The 21,882-nt window shown below is 42.5% G+C and overlaps 1 protein-coding gene across 1 annotated transcript in view; it reads left to right on the top strand.

The window, feature by feature from the left end:
* The window catches only part of LOC118361475 (nuclear receptor-binding protein 2-like), an 84,746-nt gene that overhangs the window by 46,486 nt on the left and 16,378 nt on the right, over window positions 1-21,882 (top strand). The window contains exons 2-4 of the mRNA XM_035741440.2: window positions 12,982-13,104; window positions 20,308-20,409; window positions 21,534-21,623. Coding sequence (XP_035597333.1) covers window positions 12,982-13,104; window positions 20,308-20,409; window positions 21,534-21,623 — 315 coding nt within the window. The remainder of the gene's footprint in view (window positions 1-12,981; window positions 13,105-20,307; window positions 20,410-21,533; window positions 21,624-21,882) is intronic.

The following is a 21,882-nucleotide window of genomic DNA, read 5'->3' as shown; positions in this document are numbered from 1 at the left end:
TATTCTAGCATCTTGTCCTGACAAAATAGCCCGTTTACTTTGGGAACGTTATTTTTCCAAAAATGAAAATAGTACCCCCTAGATTCAACAGGTTATTAACATGAGTCTTCAATATTCCCAGGTAAGACGTTTTAGGTTGTAGTTATTATAGGAATTATAGGACTATTTCCCTCTCTCTATACCATTTCATTAAACTTTGACTATTGGATGTTCTTATAGGCACTTTAGTATTGCCAGTGTAACAGTATAGCTTCCGTCCCTCTCCTCGCTCCTCCCTGGGCTCGAACCAGCAACACACCGACAACAGCCACCATCGAAGCAGCGTTACCCATGCAGAGCAAGGGAAACGCTATTAGCTCGCGCTAACTAGCTAGCCATTTCACTTTGGTTACGCCAGCCTCATCTCGGGAGTTGATAGGCTTGAAGTCATAAACAGCGCAATGCTTGACGCTGCGAAGAGCTGCTGGCAAAACTTACGAAAGTGCTGTTTGAATGAAAGTTAACGCGCCTGCTTCTGCCTACCCCCGCTCAGTCAGATACTTAGATAGTTGTATGCTTGTATGCTCAGTCAGATTATATGCAACGCAGGACACGCTAGATAATATCTAGTAATATCATCAACCATGTGTAGTTAACTAGTGATTGTGATTGATTGCTTTTTATAAGATAACTTTAATGCTAGCTAGCAACTTACCTTGGCTTACTGCATTCGTGTAACAGGCAGTCTCCTTGTGGAGTGCAACGAGAGAGAGGCAGGTCGTTATTGCGATGGACTAGTTAATTGTAAGGTTGCAAGATTGGATCCCCGAGCTGACAAGGTGAAAATCTGTCGTTCTGCCCCTGAACAAGGCAGTTAACCCACCGTTCCTAGGCCGTCATTGAAAATAAAAATGTGTTCTTAACTGACTTGCCTAGTTAAATAAAGGTATTAAAAAAAATCGGCAAATCGGCGCCCAAAAATACAGATTTCCGATTGTTATGAAAACTTGAAATTGGCCCTAATTAATTGGCCATTCCGATTAATCGGTCGACCTCTAATGAGTACAGTGACGGCAATTAGAAGTCACAATGTTAATGTTACTACTTAGCTTCGGCTGGTGGAGGTCGTATAGAACCATGTCCATATACACTTTTTCACCCCGGACGCTTTACTGAAAAAAGTTGAACGAGGGAAAAATAAAAAGTAAAAAAGTAAAAACTGTAAAGGTGGCAGGTAGCAAAGAAACGTTAGCAACAAACCGCACAGCAGCACGTAAACAAGTCTACAAGTGAGTCCTGTAAGGCATTTAGTCCTATACTGTTTATGGGAATTCTCTTTCAAAACTCTGAGAATTCAGGTTATGACTCACGGTGTCAGGGAAACGCGGGGATAAGAGCTCAATGTGTTCTGCTTCACTGCATTGGAAGCTCACAGTCGCGTGTTAGGTACAGTGGTGGGTGAAACAGCCTAGGATATGCTGTGTTCAGTGATAGCTATAAACTGAAGAGGAAAAGCACTGTGAAATATTATAGCCAAGAGGCTTCAAAGCATAGCAATGGGTTCAAAACCATTACAAGTCAGAGGAAAAACAGCCTTGCAGTCTCATTATTGAACCCAAAGTTCATCACCCTCCCCAACCGACAGCACGAGATGATTCAGGGGTCTACAAGAAGGGGCAAGGTCTCGAACTCTGCCTCCTCACAGTGGCCTTGGGGGCTATGATATTCTATTCCTGGTTCACAGTAGGATCTATCATGTTGGTCATGGGGCATTCATTCCAAAACCAAACAAAAATGTCCACAAGGCCAACAACACATTGACATTCCTGCTTCAACTATGTTTTTTTCCCCGGAGTAAAAACAGACTCTCTTAAAGCTAGAGATGCCATGCAACTGTAACCCAAGGACCAATGGTGTTTTTGACCTCTTATTTTGATAAGGTTTCCTTTCCTAAACACAAATCAAGGCAAATGTGAAACTAACAGAAGACTGTCAGGTCAGGGATATGAATAATGCTCTTCTTACAGTAACTGGCCACTGTGTCAAATAGTGCAAACTTGTCTTTGCTAAACTGGCCAAGCCAAGCTGTAGGCTTTCACCCTGCGTTACCTCTTACTTTCTCTTCCTGGCACAGTGCTGAACTTGTTTGATCTCTTGAGGTTTGCCTCTGAGGTTTTGCAAGGGGTTCAGACTCAGACCCTGTTGTTCCTCCTCCCCCTCCTCCTCTGTAGTGGCCTTTTTAAACAGGCAATAAGTGTGATTTTACAAACATGAAATGGATAATCCAGTGGGCAGCAATTACCCCTCTTTATGGAGAACTTGAATACATGGGTGGACTTTGCCAGGCTCTAATAAGCCTCTCCGGGAACAAAGTAAATCTCAGATGTTTCTAAGTAGTGGGACAGGTGCCAGATTCAGGTCAAAGCAAGCACTCATCCCATTAGCCTGGCTGCCGTACCGATCAACTGACTGGGCCGTGTAGAAGTCTCACCCAGTTCTAACCATTCTTTCTGGAATTTGACTGTTTGTGTTCATAAATAATAACACATTTTTGAGCAATTCATCTTTGTTTTGTAAACCTGCCATTTTTATATTTTATTCCAATTTTAAGTGGCTGCTGCCAGCATTGTCGAGGTGCAAATGAATATATTTAGCCTGAAAGGGCTCCAACTGCAGAGCAGTGTCTGATTTCCACCCAAATGTAATAATCATAAAGGCCCTGCTTCTGGTTCTCTCATGAAAGTTTACGGTCTTGGAAGGCATAAACACCCATTTGATTTAGTGTTGTTGCCTGCATTGGAGAAAGATCTAGTTCATCACTTTAAGTGGTGATTGGCAAATGCCGCTAAAAGTAGTATGCAGTGAACATGATCTCCATAATATTGCGTTGTACCTGGCCTCTCGGAGCATGAAAGTCACATTGGTCTTCATAAATCTCTAATGCATGATGTATTAATTATGTGCTTATTGGAGTCGTGCTCATTGAAGTTGTAGAATGTGTGAAAGAAGCTGTATATCATTTGATATACAGTGGGGTCCATAATTATTTGCACCCTTGGTAAAGATGAGCAAAGAAGACTGTTTAAAATAAACAATACAAATACTGAGCTATGTTCCATGCTCAAAACAATTATATTATTTTATAATAATACAATTGCTGAAGTAATAAATAACAAAATATGGGTCAAGATTATTGGCACGCCTGGTTTTAGTACTCCAGCACCGTTGCGAGGATATTGAGACTGAGCCTTTTTATAAGATGTTTTATGAGATTGGAGAACACATTGGGAGGGATCTTTGACCATTCTTCCAGACAGAATCTTTCCAGGTCTTTGATATCCTTCATATGTGCGTATGGACTGCCCTCTTCAATTCAAACCACATTTACATTTACATTTAAGTCATTTAGCCTCTTATCAATTCAAACCACATGTTTTCAAAATCTTTTAAGGGGTTTACTTTAAGGTATTCCAGTTTTCAATGGGGTTCAAGTCTGAGATCTTATGGACTGCCCTCTTCATTGTTTTCAACATGTTGATATGTTGATGGTCAATTAACCATTTCTTTGTGTATTTTGATGTGTGGTTGGGGTTATTGTTTAGCTGGAAGCCTCCTGGCAGGGGCAAACAGGTTTTGGGCTAAAATGTCCTGCAACTTGGTAAAGTTAACCAGGCTATTGATTTATTTAACATTTTTTCTTTACAAAATTAAACAGTTTATACTTCGTCAATATACATTTTTATATAACCATCCCCAACTGAGCATAGATAGCTCATTTCCATATTGCTTGACCGAGCAACTCAGAAATCAGTTTGAAATATAGCTCTCCCTGTTAAGGTTTTCTTGCGGTGAAAGAGAGGCGGACCAAAATGCAGCGTGGTTATTTTGATACATGTTTAATAAAATATAAACATGAACAATACAAAACAATAAACGTAACGTGAAAACCTAAACAGCCTATACTGGTGCAAACTAACACAGAGACAGGAACAATCACCCACGAAACACTCAAAGAATATGGCTGCCTAAATATGGTTCCCAATCAGAGACAACGATAAACACCTGCCTCTGATTGAGAACCATTCCAGACAACCATAGACTTTTCTAGATAACCCCACTATACCACAATCCCAATACCTACAAAAAAACAAGACAAAACACACCACATAATTAACCCATGTCACACCCTGGCCTGACCAAATTAATAAAGAAAACACAAAATACTAAGACCAGGGCGTGACACTCCCTTTAATCTTTTCAACAAACAATTGTTAATGGATAATGCATTTTTAAACACACATTCCCTTCACCTCATTGTTTTGAGATGCTGATATGAATTGAGCAGGTTCTTATCAGGCTACACAGCACCCCCTAGATTGGATGAAACCCGACTAAGTACTGTACCGACCCTACTGTTCAGTCGTGTGGTCAGGTGCCACACAGAGGGACTTACGGAAATTGCAGTTGGCTCAGAACAGGGCAGCACGGCTGGCCATTGGATTTTTAAACCTGTCCAAATAGAATACTCTGTCCCTGTCAACTTCATCCATAGATAGACAATCTCTCAAGTTTCACCTGATCATTTTCTTGAAGGCCATGTCAAGGATGGAATGTACGAGAGCAAGGCAGGATGAAAGATCTTAAGCCCTGAGTCAGTAGACACAAAGCTGTACCATAACACAGAGCTGTTGGACACCATACAATCAAAACACACTGGGAAGCCTTGTTGATGTTGCCTTTACTCCTGCGAGCTTGAGTGGGAAGTGGAGACGGCAAGATTCCTCATCATTTCCCAAACACAAAACAATTTGGGGATTTGGGAGACGTTGACAGTATAGAGCCACTTAATTCAACCATTTAAAAACACACAACTTCAAATGTGCTTACATCAACAATGAAAAGATTTGTCTACAGATTTTAATTGTAACAACATGGGCTTTACCGGTCCTACAAAAGCTCTGAAAAATATTTAATGTCTTCTGTTCCATGAAAATGTATGGAATACCCCCTCCGTCCCATTTGTGATCCATGAAAGCGTGATTACTCTTCTCTCTTTTGTCTCTGCTGTGTCCAGTGTGTTGTACTTCTTCAAGTACCAGGGTTACAAGTAGAGGTCGACCGATTAATCGGAATGGCCGATTAATTAGGGCCGATTTCAACTTTTCATTACAATCGGAAATCTGTATTTTTGCACACCGATTTGGCCGATTATTATTATTTTTTAACATTTTTTTTTTACACCTTTATTTAATCTTTATTTAACTAGGCAAGTCAGTTAAGAACACATTCTTATTTTCAATGACCTAGGAACGGTGGGTTAACTGCCTCGTTCAGGGGCAGAACGACAGATTTTCACCTTGTCAGCTCGGGGGATCCAATCCTGCAACCTTACAGTTAACTAGTCCAACGCTATAACCACCTGCCTCTCGTTGCACTCCACAAGGAGACTGCCTGTTACGCGAATGCAGTAAGCCAAGGTAAGTTGCTAGCTAGCATGAAACTTATCTTATAAAAAAATAATCAATCATAATCACTAGTTAACTACACATGGTTGATGATATTACTAGTTTATCTAGCGTGTCCTGCGTTGCATATAATTAATGTGCATCATTGTTCCAATGTGTACCTGACCATGAACATCAATGCCTTTCTTAAAATCAATACACAGAAGTATATATTTTTAAACCTGCATATTTAGCTAAAAGAAATCCAGGTTAGCAGGCAATATTAACCAGGTGAAATTGTGTCACTTCTCTTGCGTTCATTGCACGCAGAGTCAGTGTATATGCAACAGTTTGGGCCGCCTAATTTGCAGGGTTTTTCGTAATTATGACATAACATTGAAGGTTGTGCAATGTAACAGCAATATTTAGACTTATGGATGCCACCCGTTAAATAGAGTACGGAACGGTTCCGTATTTCATTGAAAGAATAAACGTCTTGTTTTCGAGATGATAGTTTCCGGATTCGACCATATTAATGACCTAAGGCTCGTATTTCTGTGTGTTATTATGTTATAACTAAGTCTATGGTTTGATGGAGCAGTCTGACTGAGCGATGGTAGGCACCAGCAGGCTCGTAAACATTAATTCAAACAGCACTTTCGTGTGTTTTGCCAGCAGTTCTTCGCTGTGCTTCAAGCATTGAGCTGTTTATGACTTCAAGCCTATCAACTCCCGAGATTAGGCTGGTGTAACCGATGTGAAATGGCTAGCTAGTTAGCAGGGTGCGCGCTAATAGCGTTTCAAACGTCACTCGCTCTGAGACTTGGAGTGGTTGTTCCCCTTGCTCTGCATGGGTAACACTGCTTCGAGGGTGGCTGTTGTCAATGTTTTTCTGGTTTGACCCCAGGTAGGAGCGAGGAGAGGGACGGATACTATACTGTTACACTGGCAATACTAAAGTGCCTATAAGAACATCCAATAGTCAAAGGTTAATGAAATAAAAATAGTATAGAGAGGAATAGTCCTATAATTCCTATCATAACTCAAACTTCTTATCTGGGAATATTGAAGACTTTTACTTTCTTCTCCAACACTGTTTTTTTGCATTATTTAAACCAAATTGAACATGTTTCAACATTTATTTGATGCTAAATTGATTTTATTGATGTATTATATTAAGTTAAAATAAGTGTTCATTCAGTATTGTTGTAATTGTCATTATTAAAAATCTATTTAAAAAAATTGGCCGATTGAATCGATATCGCCTTTTTTTATCCTCCAATAGTCTGCATCGGCGTTGAAAAATCCTAATCGATCGACCTCTAGTGTGTAGTGGTGCTGTCTCTAGTGTTGGGTTCCCCGGCAGTGTATCTATAATCAGGTTATTTCCAGGGAGGCCTGAGATCAGATCTTCAGTCATTTGTGCTGTCTCCCAAATGGCAAACTATTCCCTTTATAGTGCTTGCCTACGGAGCTGTGAGGGGAACGGCACCTCAGTACCTCCAGGCTCTGATCAGGCCCTACACCCAAACAAGGGCACTGCGTTCATCCACCTCTGGCCTGCTCGCCTCCCTACCACTGAGGAAGTACAGTTCCCGCTCAGCCCAGTCAAAACTGTTCGCTGCTCTGGCTCCCCAATGGTGGAACACACTCCCTCACGACGCCAGGACAGCGGAGTCAATCACCACCTTCCGGAGACACCTGAAACCCCACCTCTTTAAGGAATACCTAGGATTTTTGACCCCATTCTCACCCCCCCCTCCTGCAGCCTAGGTTGCGCCCCCGGCCAGAGGATTGTTGCTGACTGTCTGTGGATTACCTGTGGCTGACTGCTTATGTATTCAACATCGTTTTTAAATCAGCTTACTGTTGATCATTACATTTGTTTGACATACATTTTAGATAGCTTTGAGTTATATTAGTATCTGACTAGTTTACTTGTTTATTAGTATTAGGAAATGGACTGGTACAGTGAATGTAAATAGGGCGGCAGGTAGCATAGTGGTTAAGGTTCAAGTCCAAGAGTTACTAGGTGAAAAATCTGTCGATGTTCCTTTGAGCAAGGCGTATAAACCCTAATTGTACCTGTATGTCGCTCTGGATAAGTCGTTTCCTAAATGACAAAAATAAATAAATAAACAAGCATTTTGTATTTCCATGTAAAAAGCCCCATGAGCATTAACACGTGAAGTTCATTGGAGCATATCAAATTTGGTGTCAAATGAAAGCTAAGAGTCTATATTTGTGAGAAATGACGGCATATAAAAAGTTTCTACCATTCTCCATCCCAAACATTTGTAATAAACAAAGGTTTCGATTTCAGGTCAAACAGACGGAAAAGGGCTTAGAAACCATCTACCAGAAAAAGTCTTAAAAGGTATTAGAAATACATAAAAACACTAATATTAAGACCCCTGCCAACTAATATCAACATTTATATTTCATTTTGTTGAAATGATGTGCCTTCTGTAAGTTAAGAAATAATGCCTCGCGTCATTCTGTTTCCAAAAACCCACATATCTTGAAGATATTTTCAAATTTAAATCCCTCATGAGGAGGAAGGTTAATGAAAGTTCACAGAAGTTACAAGTAAAGGTAGACCTACCAATTAGTTAGTGTTTTACTGATAACAATTTGGTTTATGATATATTACGTGATTAAAACACATCATTCTGTTACCAAATCAGTAACAGAATGACCCCAAAATCTGTAACAGAATAATTGCAACTGAATTGGCTACCATGGGAATGCCACAGATGTCTCAAAGTATTGAGGGAGCGTGTAATTGGCATGCTGACTGCAGGACTGTCCACCAGCAGTGTTGCTGAATTTAATGTTCATTTCTCTACAGTAAACCGCCTTACACGTCGTATTAGAGAACCTCCACATCCTGCTTCACCTGCGGGATCGTCTGAGACCAGACATCCTGGACAGATGATGAAACTGTTGGTTTGCACAACCAAATCATTTCTGCACAAACTGTCAGAAACCGTCTCAGGGAAGCTCATCTGTGTGTCGTCCTCTCCAGGGTCTTGACCTGACTGCAGTATGGCGTCGTAACCGACAAACATTTTCTGTTTACATTTTTTAAAGTAGTCATTGTGCACAGAGTTGTATGGTTTGTTTAAATTTGCAATCAATGTTTTTTGTTTGACATACTTTTAAAGTGAAAAATCATAGTCTCAGTGTCATCATGTTACTGTGAATTGCCCATATCTATCGGACTAAATAGACTTTACAAACAACAGACAGATTTACTGAAATTATTATCATTATCTGATCATATTTTTTTAACACCAAAACATCAACATTAATGTTTGTGTTTTTTTGACCTGAACCCAACAACTTTTTCCTCAACCTTAACCCACCTCCCTTCAGCAACCAATCACAGCCTGTTTACTAGTTTCACCCTACCATGACTGAGCACCAAACTCCACCACCCCAACAAACACCCCCAGGGAGCACACTCAAGCACAGGGGGCTAACTGTTTCGTAACGGAGGGAAAATAAACAACAGCATCCAAACATGAGTCCCTGTGTAGCCCCAGTAGACATGCTTTATAGTAGCTCAAAGACCATGGAATCCCCAGCCAGCCAGCCGCCCCATTAGTTCCACTATGTCAGAGCATTGTGTTCTTACTTCGCTCTTATTTATAATGTAATCTCCCTACAGCCCCTTTAGACTAGGGCTCTCCGTACTTCAAGTTGGAGAGTATTGGAACCACACTGCAGGTTCAGTTGTGTAATAGATAAAGCCAACCGTGTTAACAAGAACATTTTTAACTATGAAATTGAAAGGCTGTATACTGTGTATACCCCAGATATTGGTTTTCTCTACAGACATAGCAGTGATATTAAAAGCATCTTGTGCGGTCAACACTGTGTTGCGACCTCACGTAAGGCCTATGCGGTCAAGTCATCATGTGCCAATGCCAATCGCCTACGCACCTTGGGTAGAACGCAGCGCTTGGTGGGCAGAGTATGGGCCAAAGCAGCCTGGGAGGATGCCAATGTGGCAGGCTGCAGTCATCTGGGCTGTATATTTATGGCAGTGGGCACAGCAGGGTGGGTCTGTGGATTGGGTGTGGGCTTGTTGATTAACAATGTGTTAACACTGTGGTGAAAGAGGCCATTTTAAATGTGTTTATAACTACAGTATGTGTAAGCTCTTGCATTTGATGAAGGTGCCTATGAAAATGTCTACTGTGCTGCTACTACTACTATGTAATTACTATTTAAGATATTAATAGTAAATTCAATTATAACTTGAAAGCTTATTTATTTATTTTTTATTTCACCTTTATTTAACCAGGTTGGCAAGTTGAGAACAAGTTCTCATTTACAACTGCGACCTGGCCAAGATAAAGGAAAGCAGTTCGACACGAACAACAACACAGAGTTACAGATGGAGTAAACAAACATACAGTCAATAACACGATAGAAAAATAAGTCTATATACAATGTGAGCAAATGAGGTGAGAAGGGAGGTAAAGGCAAAAAAAGGCCATGGTGGCGAAGTAAATACAATATAGCAAGTAAAACACTGGAATGGTAGATTTGCAGTGGAAGAATGTGCAAAGTAGAAATATAAATAATGGGGTGTAAAGGAGCTAAATAAATAAATACAGTAGGGGAAGAGGAAGTTGTTTGGGCTAAATTATAGATGGGCTATGTACAGGTGCATTAATATGTGAGCTGCTCTGACAGCTGGTGCTTAAAGCTAGTGAGGGAGAAAAGTGTTTCAGAGATTTTTGTAGATCGTTCCATTTATTGGCAGCAGAGAACTGGAAGGAGAGGCGGCCAAAAGAGGAATTGCTTTTGGGGGTGACTAGAGAGCTATACCTGCTGTAGCGCGTGCTACAGGTGGGTGCTGCTATGGTGACCAGCAAGCTGAGATAAGGGGGGACTTTACCTAGCAGGGTCTTGTAGATGACCTGGAGCCAGTGGGTTTGGCGGCGAGTATGAAGCGAGGGCCAGCCAACGAGAGCGTACAGGTCGCAGTGGGGGGTAGTATATGGGGCTTTGGTGACAAAACGGATGGCACTGTGATAGACTGCATCCAATTTATTGAGTAGGGTATTGGAGGCTATTTTGTAGATGACATCGCCGAAGTCGAGGATCGGAATGATGGTCAGTTTTACGAGGGTATGTTTGGCAGCATGAGTGAAGGATGCTTTGTTGCGAAATAGGAAACCAATTCTAGATTTAACTTTGGATTGGAGATGTTTGATGTGGGTCTGGAAGGAGAGTTTACAGTCTAACCAGACACCTAGGTATTTGTAGTTGTCCACATATTCTAAGTCAGAAACGTTCAGAGTAGTGATGCTGAACGGGCGGGCAAGTGCAGGCAGTGATCGGTAGAAAAGCATGCATTTAGTTTACTTGTATTTAAGAGCAGTTGGAGGCCACGGAAGGAGGTCTGGAGGGTTGTTAACAGTGTCCAAAGAAAACCGATAGATTACTTTTTGTTTCCATGACTGAGCAGATTTGTGACATCAGTTTATTGACAGCTAATTTAAGAGTTTGTTGAACAGCTAATTTCACCATTTGCGCCAACCCTGTCTCTTTAATCAAACGACAATGTTTTGGTCATTATTATTCAAGAATCTGGCACTTTGCCACACCCATGTGTTAATGTTAAAATCCTCCCACTGCTAAATGGCATATTGTTAGACCTAGCCTATATTGTCATTATCCTTTGTGATCATTATATTATACAAGCCTATCATGTTTTGCTGACGAGCACAGACTGGGGCATTCCACCTCAAAAAGCACAAGAAAAAGATTGTTCTGAATTTGTTTCTGTTAGAAACAGAAAATGTGCATTCCCACAACATTATTTTATTGAAATAAAATATGATCTCTGAGAAATGAAGCTAATTGATTGCACCCAAATTGGCCATTTGAATTAATAGGATTCCTATAATAGTCAATTAATATATAGTACCTAAAATCCGATTTGGACAAAACTTATTTCTAGGTATGGTACTGCATTGTATGCAAACACCACTTTCAGCTGCCAACTTGCGCCGATTCCAAATATTTCTTCAGCCATTCAAATCCTCCTGCAGCAGGACTATTTTCCTCCTGTACAGGGTGGCTTGAGAAGAGGTGATAATCAAGTATGGCTTATGCCGATTCTGTAAATGCTATTAAGTTTAATGTAAATCTTACACGAGGCATAACACAGCATATCCTGTAAAAGATTAGTGCTGCTCTGGAACACAGACACAAACAGTGTTGCTGCTGCTCCGTTCAGAGTCAGTCTGACCTTTTCCCTGACTCAGTGTCCTCAAGTCTGGTAGCACCACATGCCCCTGGCAGTCGACTCCCTCGCCCAAATCTTTCTCTCTCTCTTTGGCTCTGCCCTTCTCTCTCACATCCTATTGCTCAGGATCATTAAGAGATTCCGGGTATTAACAAGTGGAATGGGTTTGGGTGCATCGTACAATTGAATACTGCAGTAGATGTGTAGCCGTTGAACCTGTCAGGTTTTCTAAGGGTTTCACGGTAACAGCTGATCTTTGTACTGTTCAACATTTTTCTGACTCTAGAGACAGGAAGGGCAGGCCTCCTGTATCTGTCAAGAACAGGTTCGACCACTGTGGGCCTTACTTTTGCCGCTTTTGTGTTATCTGTACATCAGGGGAGAAGGGATTGGGATAAGCTATCTCGTGTGCTTAGCTCTGAGCTGCATTGTGTGACTGACTATTCTCTTGCTGGCTGTATTCTGGGCTGAGCAGTCATCTGTGCTGTGTTAATGCATACTCACTGTTCATCTGAGGTGGAAGGAATGGGAGCCCAGGGCTTGTCTGTCTCTGTCTGCTCTGCCAGGCTCTGGAACACAGATACAAACAGTGCTGCTGCTCCGCTCGGAGTCAGTCTGGCCTTTTCCCTGACTCAGTGTCCTCATAAGTCTGATAGCACCACATGCCCCTGGCAGTCGGCTCCCTCGCCCAAATCTTTCTCTCTCTATTTGGCTTTGTCCTTCTTTCTCACATCCTATTGCTCACCCCCACTCCCAATTTCTCTCTCATCCCCTCTCTCCCAATCTCTCTTTTGTTCTCAGTCCCATCCCCCCTCCCCCTTGTCTCGCCTTTTCATGAATCCATCTCTTCACTCCGGAAGTATCTATGATCCTCGCTCCCCTTGTCTTTTTGCGTCATCATGACACAGATGGTCGGTCGGGGCAGCAGGTTTTTTAGCAGTCAGACGTTATGGGACATCAGTGCTATATAATTTTTGTTTACATAAGATCCATATCTGCCCATTTAATGAATGAAAACCGGTATCCATTCAGGATTTAAAATGGGGATGCACAGCTTTGCAAAACGGCTGGCAATCCTCCCCATGCAGGGTCATTCTAAATCTCCTGTGATGTTTTGCAGCCAAAGAGAGCATGGCTGGCTCCGAAACATCTAAATGATTCACGATAATGGCTACATGTAGTAAGTTATGGCTGGAACAAGACACATGCTATATTTATGCTTGTTCCTCCTCAGCTATTGCATATGCAGCACTTGTGAGATCTTTTGTGTGTGTTTGTCTCCCCCTGTAGATCAGTCAAGGTAATGTCCCAGGTGTTGAGAGTGCTTCACTGGCCATGGACACAGAGGAGGGAGTGGAGGTGGTGTGGAATGAGGTGCTCTTCAATGACAGGAAGGTCTTCAAGGCACAGGAGGTACGTAAGACAGAAGCTGTGCACCCTATTCCCTGTATAGTGCACTACTTTTGACAAGGGTTCATAGGACACTATATGGGGCATAGGGTGCCAATTGGGATGCAGACAGGGTTTCGATTGTCAATGGCTATATGTTCCATTCAGAGGAGGCTGGTGGGAGGGGCTATGGGAGGACGAGCTCATTGTAATGGCTGAATCAATGGAACGGGGTCAAACATGGTTTCCATAGTTCGATGAGTTTGATACCGTTCAATTTATTTCATTCCAGCCATTACAATGAGCCTGTCCTCCCATAGCACCTCCCACCAGCCTCCTCTGGTTCCATTCTATGTACTTTCATTCTCCAGAGAAAGCTCACCAATGGAAGTAGAAGTCAATGAATTATAAGTGCATATTTTGGCGAACCATCTATTACTGTACATACAGTACCAGTCAAAAGCTTGGACATACCTACTTATTCATGTTTTTTTATTTATTTTTTAAACTATTTTCTACATTGTAGAATAATAGAGAAGACATCAAAACTATTAAATAACACGTATGGAATTATGTAGTATTAAATCAATCAAAATATATTTTATATTTGAGATTCTTCAAAGTAGCCACCCTTTGCCTTGATGACAACTTTGCACTCTCTTGGCATTCTCTCAACCAGCTTCACATGGAATGCTTTTCCAACAGTCTTGAAGGAGTTCGCACATATGCTGAGCACTTGTTGGCTGCTTTTTCTTCAGACTGTGGTCCAACTCATCCCAAACCAGCTCAATTGGGTTGAGGTTGGGGGATTGTGGAGGCCAGGTCATCTGATGCAGCACTCCATCAAATCAAATCAAAATCAAATCAAATGTATTTATATAGCCCTTCGTACATCAGCTGATATCTCAAAGTGCTGTACAGAAACCCAGCCTAAAACCCCAAACAGCAAGCAATGAAGGTGTAGAAGCACGGTGGCTAGGAAAAACTCCCTAGAAAGGCCAAAACCTAGGAAGAAACCTAGAGAGGAACCAGGCTATGTGGGGTGGCCAGTCCTCTTCTGGCTGTGCCGGGTGGAGATTATAACAGAACATGGCCAAGATGTTCAAATGTTCATAAATGACCAGCATGGTCGAATAATAACAAGGCAGAACAGTTGAAACTGGAGCAGCAGCACAGTCAGGTGGACCGGGGACAGCAAGGAGTCATCATGTCAGGTAGTCCTGGGGCACGGTCCTAGGGCTCAGGTCCTCCGAGAGAGAGAAAGAAAGAGAGAATTAGAGAGAGCATATGTGGGGTGGCCCGTCCTCTTCTGGCTGTGCCGGGTGGAGATTATAACAGAACATGGCCAAGATGTTCAAATGTTCATAAATGACCAGCATGGTCGAATAATAGTAAGGCAGAACAGTTGAAACTGGAGCAGCAGCATGGCCAGGTGGACTGGGGACAGCAAGGAGTCATCATGTCAGGTAGTCCTGGGGCCATCCTGAGACAAGGCTGAGTATAGCCCACAAAGATCTCCGCCACGGCACAGCCCAAGGGGGGCAGCAACCCAGACAGGATGACCACAACAGTGAATCAACCCACTCAGGTGACGCACCCCCTGCAGGGACAGCATGAGAGAGCCCCAGTAAGCCAGTGACTCAGCCCCTGTAATAGGGTTAGAGGCAGAGAATCCCAGTGGAAGGAGGGGAACCGGCCAGGCAGAGACAGCAAGGGCGGTTCGTTGCTCCAGAGCCTTTCCGTTCACCTTCCCACTCCTGGGCCAGACTACACTCAATCACATGACCCACTGAAGAGATGAGTCTTCAGTAAAGACTTAAAGGTTGAGACCGAGTTTGCGTCTCTGACATGGGTAGGCAGACCGTTCCATAAAAATGGAGCTCTATAGGAGAAAGCCCTGCCTCCAGCTGTTTGCTTAGAAATTCTAGGGACAATTAGGAGGCCTGCGTCTTGTGACCGTAGCGTACGTGTAGGTATGTACGGCAGGACCAAATCAGAGAGATATAGGTAGGAGCAAGCCCATGTAATGCTTTGTAGGTTAGCAGTAAAACCTTAAAATCAGCCCTTGCTTTGACACGAAGCCAGTGTAGAGAGGCTAGCACTGGAGTAATATGATCAAATTTTTTGGTTCTAGTCAGGATTCTAGCAGCCGTATTTAGCACTAACTGAAGTTTATTTAGTGCTTTATCCGGGTAGCCGGAAAGTAGAGCATTGCAGTAGTCTAGCCTAGAAGTGACAAAAGCATGGATTAATTTTTCTGCATCATTTTTGGACAGAAAGTTTCTGATTTTTGCAATATTACATAGATGGAAAAAAGCTGTCCTCGAAATGGTCTTGATATGTTCTTCAAAAGAGAGATCAGGGTCCAGAGTAACGCCGAGGTCCTTCACAGTTTTATTTGAGACGACTGTACAACCATTAAGATTCATTGTCAGATTCAACAGAAGATCTCTTTGTTTCTTGGGACCTAGAACAAGCATATCTGTTTTGTCTGAGTTTAATAGTAGGAAGTTTGCAGCCATCCACTTCCTTATGTCTGAAACACATGCTTCTAGCGAGGGCAATTTTGGGGCTTCACCATGTTTCTTTGAAATGTACAGCTGTGTGTCATCCGCATAGCAGTGAAAGTTAACATTATGTTTTCGAATAACATCCCCAAGAGGTAAAATGTATAGTGAAAACAATAGTGGTCCTAAAACGGAACCTTGAGGAACACCGAAATTTACAGTTGATTTGTCAGAGGACAAACCATTCACAGAGACAAACTGATATCTTTCCGACAGATAAGATCTAAACCAGGCCAGAACATGTCCGTGTAGACCAATTTGGGTTTCCAATCTCTCCAAAAGAATGTGGTGATCGATGGTATCAAAAGCAGCACTAAGGTCTAGGAGCACGAGGACAGATGCAGAGCCTCGGTCCGATGCCATTAAAATGTAATTTACCACCTTCACAAGTGCCGTCTCAGTGCTATGATGGGGTCTAAAACCAGACTGAAGCATTTCGTATACATTGTTTGTCTTCGGGAAAGCAGTGAGTTGCTGCGCAACAGCCTTCTGTAAAATTTTTGAGAGGAATGGAAGATTCGATATAGGCCGATAGTTTTTTATATTTTCTGGGTCAAGGTTTGGCTTTTTCAAGAGAGGCTTTATTACTGCCACTTTTAGTGAGTTTGGTACACATCCAGTGGATAGAGAGACATTTATTATGTTCAACATAGGAGGGCCAAGCACAGGAAGCAGCTCTTTCAGTAGTTTAGTTGGAATAGGGTCCAGTATGCAGCTTGAAGGTTTAGAGGCCATGATTATTTTCATCATTGTGTCAAGAGATATAGTACTAAAACACTTGAGCGTCTCTCTTAATCCTAGGTCCTGGCAGAGTTGTGCAGACTCAGGACAACTGAGGTTGTCCTGGTTTAGGTTTAAGGTTTAAAGAGGAGTCCGTAATTTGCTTTCTAATAATCATAATCTTTTCCTCAAAGAAGTTCATGAATTTATCACTGCTAAAGTGAAAGTCATCCTCTCTTGGGGAATGCTGCTTTTTAGTTAGCTTTGCGACAGTATCAAAAAGGAATTTCGACTTGTTCTTATTTTCCTCAATTAAGTTAGAAAAATAGGATGATCGAGCAGCAGTAAGGGCTCTTCGGTACTGCACGGTACCGTCTTTCCAAGCTAGTCGGAAGACTTCCAGTTTGGTGTGGCGCCATTTCCGTTCCAATTTTCTGGAAGCTTGCTTCAGAGCTCGGGTATTTTCTGTGTACCAGGGAGCTAGTTTCTTATGAGAAATGTTTTTAGTTTTTAGGGGTGCAACTGCATCTAGGGTATTGCGCAAGATTAAATTGAGATCCCCAGTTAGGTGGTTAACTGATTTTTGTCCTCTGGTGTCCTTGGGTAGGCAGAGGGAGTCTGGAAGGGCATCAAGGAATCTTTGTGTTGTCTGTGAATTTATAGCACGACTTTTGATGGTCCTTGGTTGGGGTCTGAGCAGATTATTTGTTGCAATTGCAAACGTAATAAAATGGTGGTCCGATAGTCCAGGATTATGAGGAAAAACATGAAGATCCACAACATTTATTCCATGGGACAAAACTAGGTCCAGCGTATGACTGTGACAGTGAGTGGGTCCAGAGACATGTTGGACAAAACCCACTGAGTCGATGATGGCTCCGAAAGCCTTTTGGAGTGGGTCTGTGGACTCTTCCATGTGAATATTAAAGTCACCAAAGATTAGAATATTATCTGCTATGACTACAAGGTCCGATGGGAACTCAGTGAGAAACGCTGTATATGGCCCAGGAGGCCTGTAAACAGTAGCTATAAAAAGTGATTGAGTAGGCTGCATAGATTTCATGACTAGAAGCTCAAAAGACGAACACGTCATTTTTTTTTTTGTAAATTGAAATTTGCTATCGTAAATGTTAGCAACACCTCCGCCTTTGCGGGATGCACGGGGGATATGGTCACTAGTGTAGCCAGGAGGTGAGGCCTCATTTAAAACAGTAAATTCATCAGGCTTAAGCCATGTTTCAGTCAGGCCAATCACATCAAGATTATGATCAGTGATTAGTTCATTGACTATAATTGCCTTTGAAGTAAGGGATCTAACATTAAGTAGCCCTATTTTGAGATGTGAGGTATCATGATGATCATGATAAATGTAAATGATCTCTTTCAGTAATGACTGGAATGGAGGTGGTCTTTATCCTAGTGAGATTGCTAAGGCGAACACCGCCATGTTTAGTTTTGCCCAACCTAGGTTGAGGCACAGACACGGTCTCAATGGTGATAGCTGAGCTGACTACACTGACTGTGCTAGTGGCAGACTCCACTATGCTGGCAGGCTGGCTAACAGCCTGCTGCCTGGCCTGCACCCTATTTCATTGTGGAGCTAGAGGAGTTAGAGCCCTGTCTATGTTGGTTGATAAGATGAGAGCACCCCTCCAGCTAGGATGGAGTCCGTCACTCCTCAGAAGGCCAGGCTTGGTCCTGTTTGTGGGTGAGTCCCAGAAAGAGGGCCAACTATCTACAAATTCTATATTTTGGGAGGGGCAGAAAACAGTTTTCAACCAGCGATTGAGTTGTGAGACTCTGCTGTAGAGCTCATCACTCCCCCTAACTGGGAGGGGGCCAGAGACAATTACTCGATGCCGACACATCTTTCTAGCTGATATGCACGCAGAAGCTATGTTGCGCTTGGTGATCTCTGACTGTTTCATCCTAACATCGTTGGTGCCGACGTGGATAACAATATCTCTATACTCTCTACACTCGCCAGTTTTAGCTGTAGCCAGCACCATCTTCAGATTAGCCTTAACGTCGGTTGCCCTGCCCCCTGGTAAACAGTGTATGATCGCTGGATGATTAGTTTTAAGTCTAATACTGCGGGTAATGGAGTCGCCAATGACTAGAGTTTTCAATTTGTCAGAGCTAATGGTGGGAAGCTTCGGCGTCTCAGACCCCGTAACGGGAGGAGTAGAGACCAGAGAAGACTCGGCCTCTGACTCCGACCCGCTGCTTAATGGGGAAAACCGGTTGAAAGTTTCTGTCGTCTGAATGAGCGACACTGGTTGAGCTTTCCTACAGCATTTCCTTCCAGAAACCGTGAGAAAGTTGTCCGGCTGCGGTGACTGTGCCAGGGGATTTATACTACTATCTGTACTTACTGGTGGCACAGACGCCGTTTCATCCTTTCCTACACTGAAATTACCCTTGCCTAACGATTGCGTCTGAAGCTGGGCCTGTAGCACAGCTATCCTCGCCGTAAGGCGAGTACAGCGACTACAATTAGAAGGCATCATGTTAAAGTTACTACTTAGCTTCGGCTGTTGGAGGTCCTGACGAATCGTGTCCAGATAAAGCGTCCGGAGTGAAAAAGTTGAGGAAAAAATAAATAAATATATGAACGGTAATTAAAAGGTGAAAACCGTAAAGTTGTCAGGTAGCAAAATAGGTTGGCAACAAAACGCACAGCAACTCGAAAACAAGCCTGCAAGTTGTGACCGGAAATTACGTGTTGTGTCCCTCTCCTTCTTTGTCAAATAGTCCTTACACAGCCTGGAGGTGTGTTGGGTCATTCTCCCGTTGAAAAACTAATGACAGTCCCACTTTGCACAAACCAGATGTGATGACGTATAGCTGCAGAATGCTGTGGTAGCCATGCTGGTTAAGTGTGCCTTGAATTCTAAATAAATCACAGACAGTGTCACCAGCAAAGGACCCCAACACCATCACACCTCCTCCTCCATGCTTCACGGTGGGAACCACACATGTGGAGGTCATCCATTCACCTACTCTGCGTCACAAAGACACAGTGGTTGGAATCAAAAATCTCAAATTTGGACTCATCAGACCAAAGGACAGATTTCCACTGGTCTAATGTCCATTTCTTGTGTTTCTTGGCCCAAGCAAGTCTCTTCTTATTGGTGTCCTTTAGTAGTGGTTTCTTTGCAGCAATTCGGCCATGAAGGCCTGATTCACGCTGTCTCTTCTGAACAGTTGATGTTGAAATGTGTCTGTTACTTGAACTATTAAGCATTTATTTGGGTTGCAATTTCTGAGGCTGGTAACTCTAATGAACATATCGTCTGAAGAGGAGGTAACTCTGGGTCTTTTTTTCCTGTGGCGGTCCTCATGAGAGCCAGTTTCATCATAGTGCTTGATTGTTTTTGCGACTGCCTTGTTAAAAGTTCTTGAAATTCTCCTTATTGACTGACCTTCATGTCTTAAGGTAATGATGGACTGTCATTTCTCTTTGCTTATTTGAGCTGTTCTTGTCATAATATGGACTTGGTCTTTTACCAAGTAAGGCTATCTTCTGTATACCACCCCTACCTTGTTACAACACAACTGATTGGCTCAAACACATTAAGAAGGAAAGAAATTCCACAAATGAACTTTTAACAAGGCACATCTATTAATTGAAATGCCGTCCAGGTGACTCATGAAGCTGGTTGAGAGAATGCCAAGAGTGTGCAAAGCTGTCATCAAGGCAAAGGGAGGCTACTTTGAAGAATCTCAAATATAAAATATATTTTGATTTGTTCAACACTTTTTTTGTTTACTACATGATTCCATATGTGTTATTTCATAGTTTTGATGTCTTCACTATTAATCTACAATGTAGAAAATAATACAAAATAAATAAAAACCCTTGAATGAGTAGGTGTGTCCAAACTTTTGACTGGTAGTGTATGTACTCAAACCTCTTCCCACCCCATCTGTTTTTCAGGAAAAGATAAAGGAGATGTTTGAGAACCTGATGCAGGTTGAGCACCCAAATATAGTGAAGTTCCATAAGTACTGGCTGGACATGAGAGAGAGTCAAGCTCGGGTATGTCTATCTATACTGAACAAAAACATAAACGCAACATATAAAAGTGTTGGTCCCATGTTTCATGTGCTGAAATAAAAGATCCCAGAAATATTCCATACTCACAAAAATCTTATTTCTCTCAAATGTTGTGCATAAATGTGTTTACATCCCTGTTAGTGAGGATTTCTCATTTTCCAAGATAATCCTGACCGGTGTGCTATATCAAGAAGCTGATGAAACAGCATGATCATTACACAGGTGCATCTTGTGCTGGTGTAACTGGTGTGAAATGGCTAGCTAGTTAACGGGGTGTACGCTAATAGCGTTTCAATCGGTGATGTCACTTGCTCTGAGACCTTGAAGTAGGTGTTTCCCTTGCTCTGCAAAGGCCGAAGCATTTATGGAGCAATGGATAACGATGCTTCGAGGGTGGCTGTTGTCGATGTGTGCAGAGGGTCCCTGGTTCAAGCCCGGGTAGGGGCAAGGAGAGGGACGGAAGCTATACTGTTACACTGGGGACAATAAAAGGCCACTCTAAAATGTGCAGTTTTGTCATACAACACAGTTTTGACGGAGCGTGCAATTGGCATGCTGACTGCAGGAATATCCACCAGAGCTGTTGCCAGAGAATTTAATGTTGATTTCTCTACCATAAGCCGCATCCAACGTCATTTTTAGTGAACTTGGTAGTACGTCCAACCGGCCTCACAACTGCAGACCACGTGTGACCACGCCAGCCCAGGACCTCCACATCCGGCTTCTTCATCTGCGGGATCATCTGAGGAGGGAAAGAGGGGTGCTGAGGAGCATTTCTGTCTGTAATAAAGCCCTTTTGTGGAGAAAAACTAATTCTGATTGGCTGGGCCTGGCTCCCAAGTGGGTGGGCCTATGCCCTCCCAGTCCAGCCATGGCTGCACCCCTGCCCAGTCATGTAAAATCCATAGATCAGGGCCTAATGAATTTATTTAAATTGACTGATTTCCTTCTAACTCAGTAAAATCTTTGAAATTGTTCCATGTTGCGTTTATATATTTTTTCATAATAGATCATTCTCACTCACTCTCGGGAAATGTTTCTCTCCCTTCATCTCTTGGGTTGGTCTGCAGACTGATAGTATCTCTTTCTGCTAATCTGTTGGACAGGTCATCTTTATCACAGAGTACATGTCCTCAGGAAGCCTAAAGCAGTTTCTCAAGAAAACCAAGAAAAACCACAAGACCATGAATGTCAAGGTCAGTGTCTCTCCCATAGGGGAAATACCCTCTGACATCTGTGACACTAGTCAGTTAATGACATACTTGTTGATTCCCACAGTACCATGAGTTGGGTTATGTTCAGTAGGGAGAAAACATTTGAAACGGGGAGGGAGTACCTGAACTGTCCAATAAGAACACAGATTTACATTCTCCGTTTAAAAACGTTTTTCTACCTTGTGCCCTACTGAGCACGTGCCTGATCAGACATTAGAGGATTATACTTTGGTAGTTCCAT

This window comes from Oncorhynchus keta, chromosome 28, assembly GCF_023373465.1.
Source record: "Oncorhynchus keta strain PuntledgeMale-10-30-2019 chromosome 28, Oket_V2, whole genome shotgun sequence".
NCBI classification, from domain to species: Eukaryota; Metazoa; Chordata; class Actinopteri; order Salmoniformes; family Salmonidae; genus Oncorhynchus; species Oncorhynchus keta.
The sequence above is the reverse complement of the archived record's forward strand: the minus strand, read 5'-3'. Positions and strand labels throughout refer to the sequence as shown.